This window comes from Conger conger, chromosome 7 (assembly GCF_963514075.1).
Source record: "Conger conger chromosome 7, fConCon1.1, whole genome shotgun sequence".
Taxonomy (NCBI): Eukaryota; Metazoa; Chordata; class Actinopteri; order Anguilliformes; family Congridae; genus Conger; species Conger conger.
In genome coordinates this window covers 1,576,632-1,579,177 of record NC_083766.1, presented here as the reverse complement: position 1 = coordinate 1,579,177, position 2,546 = coordinate 1,576,632, and the positions used below count along the sequence as shown (strand labels likewise).

The window sequence follows — 2,546 nt, the reverse complement described above, 5'->3', positions numbered from 1 at the left end:
AAAAGGCTGAGGGGGGGGGTGCAGTGGTCTGGGCTGAACAGCGGGGGGCAGGAGTGAGACGGCAGTAGAAGGGGGTTGTGGTGTGATCTGGCGCCCCCTGCTGGGCGGACTCGGGCGATGCTGTGCCCCGCCTCCTGCCTGCCCCTCCTACGGGAGCTGTCTCAGTGGCGCTGCCTGCTGGATGCCCCGCCTCCACAGGGTGGGCGGCGCCCGCCCCGTCTGCAAAGCCACGCCCTCTTCCTGGGAGAGGCTCCGCCTCCCTCATTCCGCCAGGTGAGTCATTTGCATGGGCCCCACCCCCTCATTCTCTGATGTCATTTGCACAGCCCCACCCCCTTCATTATTTTAGGGAAGCTGTTGAACCCTTTCGTGCTCATAATCCTTTCTCCTGCGGTTAAGATGCAGGATTACCTTCTGTTCCTCAGACTGGGTGAAATGCCTAATTGTTGTGGCTTCAAATACTTGTCTTTGTTTTACTGAGTTTGTCTGGTGTATTGGAACCTACTAAATGCTCTCAGAAAGTGTAACCCCTGTTTCTGGGCCTGTTGGTTGGCAAGATCATTCGAGCACAGAGAAGTATTTGAATCCAAAACAATGGGGTGTTTGACCCAGGTCTGTGCCTCTATTTGACCCAGGTCTGTGTCTCTGCCTCCTTGGGTTGTCTCTGGGAAGGGCATGGGGGTTGTCTCTGGGAAGGGCATGGGGGTTGTCTCTGGGATAGGGCGTGGGGGTTGTCTCTGGGAAGGGCGTGGGGTTGTCTCTGGGAAGGGCATGGGGGTTGTCTCTGGAAGGGCATGGGGGTTGTCTCTGGAAAGGGCATGGGGGTTGTCTCTGGGAAGGGCATGGGGGTTGTCTCTGGAAAGGCATGGGGGTTGTCTCTGGGAAGGGCATGGGCGTTGTCTCTGGGAAGGGCATGGGGGTTGTCTCTGGGAAGGGCATGGGGGTGTCTGGGAAGGGCATGGGGGTTGTCTCTGGGAAGGGCATGGGGGTTGTCTCTGGGAAGGGCGTGGGGGTTGTCTCTGGGAAGGGCATGGGGGTTGTCTCTGGGAAGGGCGTGGGGGTTGTCTCTGGAAGGGCATGGGGGTTGTCTCTGGAAGGGCATGGGGGTTGTCTCTGGGAAGGGCGTGGGGGTTGTCTCTGGGAAGGGCGTGGGGGTTTGTCTCTGGGAAGGGCATGGGGGTTGTCTCTGGGAAGGGCATGGGGGTTGTCTCTGGGAAGGGCGTGGGGGTTGTCTCTGGGAAGGCATGGGGGTTGTCTCTGGGAAGGGCGTGGGGGTTGTCTCTGGGAAGGGCATGGGGGTTGTCTCTGGGAAGGGCGTGGGGGTTGTCTCTGGGAAGGGCGTGGGGGTTGTCTCTGGGAAGGGCATGGGGGTTGTCTCTGGGAAGGGCGTGGGGGTTGTCTCTGGGAAGGGCGTGGGGGTTGTCTCTGGGAAGGGCGTGGGGGTTGTCTCTGGGAAGGGCGTGGGGGTTGTCTCTGGGAAGGGCGTGGGGGTTGTCTCTGGGAAGGGCGTGGGGGTTGTCTCTGGGAAGGGCGTGGGGGTTGTCTCTGGGAAGGGCGTGGGGGTTGTCTCTGGAAGGGTGTGGGGGTTGTCTCTGGGAAGGGCGTGGGGGTTGTCTCTGGGAAGGGCGTGGGGGTTGTCTCTGGAAGGGCGTGGGGGTTGTCTCTGGAAGGGCGTGGGGGTTGTCTCTGGGAAGGGCGTGGGGGTTGTCTCTGGCGCTGCTCTGGCTCCTGTATTTAGGAAATGCAGACGTAAGGAATTAACTCTCTTTTCCACGTCCTTCCCAGACTTGAAATACCGCAGGATGTGCTCCAGAGTATCCGTCTCCAGCACGGCTGGGCTGGGCTGGGGGGGGGGGGGGGGGGGGGGTGGGACTAGGGGGGTGTGGGGGGGCGGTTGACGTGGGGGTCACTCTGTTCCACAGTGTGATGCGGTATGATGCAGAGAGAGGGTGACAGAGTTAAGCAGGCTGCCCCTCTATCTCCCTGTCCTAATAAACGGTGTCTCTTACTTGGTGTCCTTCCAGTTCTGAACTTTTAGCGTGATTGCTATCGATTGGGCGCTGGGCCGTGGGGGCGGGGCTGGCTGTCGCCACGGGGACTGAAACGCGACTCCGGGCGTCCGGCGGGTGGATCCGTTTCAAGTCATGTGATCGGCGGTAAACACACCTCGTTATGACTCCGTATTCCGCTAACGGTGATGTCACCGCAGAATGACAGCGCTCCCAGGAGGCTCTCCCCCTGCGGGACTCAGCCCCTCTCTCTCCTGCAGGGCAGCGAGCCCCAGACCCGTTTAGCGCTAATGATGGAGGTTTCCCAGCATACCCCAGGGACCTTCTGCAGACCACCTCCCTACTGTCTGTCACAGGCACTTTCTCCCTCCCCTCCCTCTCCCCTCTCCCTCTCCCTCTCTCTCCCACTCCCTCTCCCTCTCTCTCCCACTCCCTCTCCCTCTCTCTCCCACTCCCACTCCCTCTCCCTCTCCCTCTCTCTCTCTCCCTCTCCCTCTCCCTCTCCCCTCTCTCTCCCACTCCCTCTCCCTCTCTCTC

At 61.0% G+C, this 2,546-nt stretch overlaps 1 protein-coding gene across 1 annotated transcript in view; it reads right to left on the bottom strand.

The window, feature by feature from the left end:
* The window catches only part of tmlhe (trimethyllysine hydroxylase, epsilon), a 7,081-nt gene extending 6,816 nt beyond the window's left edge, over positions 1 to 265 (bottom strand). Inside the window, exon 1 of the mRNA XM_061247914.1 lies at positions 139 to 265. Coding sequence (XP_061103898.1) covers positions 139 to 265 — 127 coding nt within the window. The remainder of the gene's footprint in view (positions 1 to 138) is intronic.
* Positions 266 to 2,546: the final 2,281 nt, after the last annotated feature.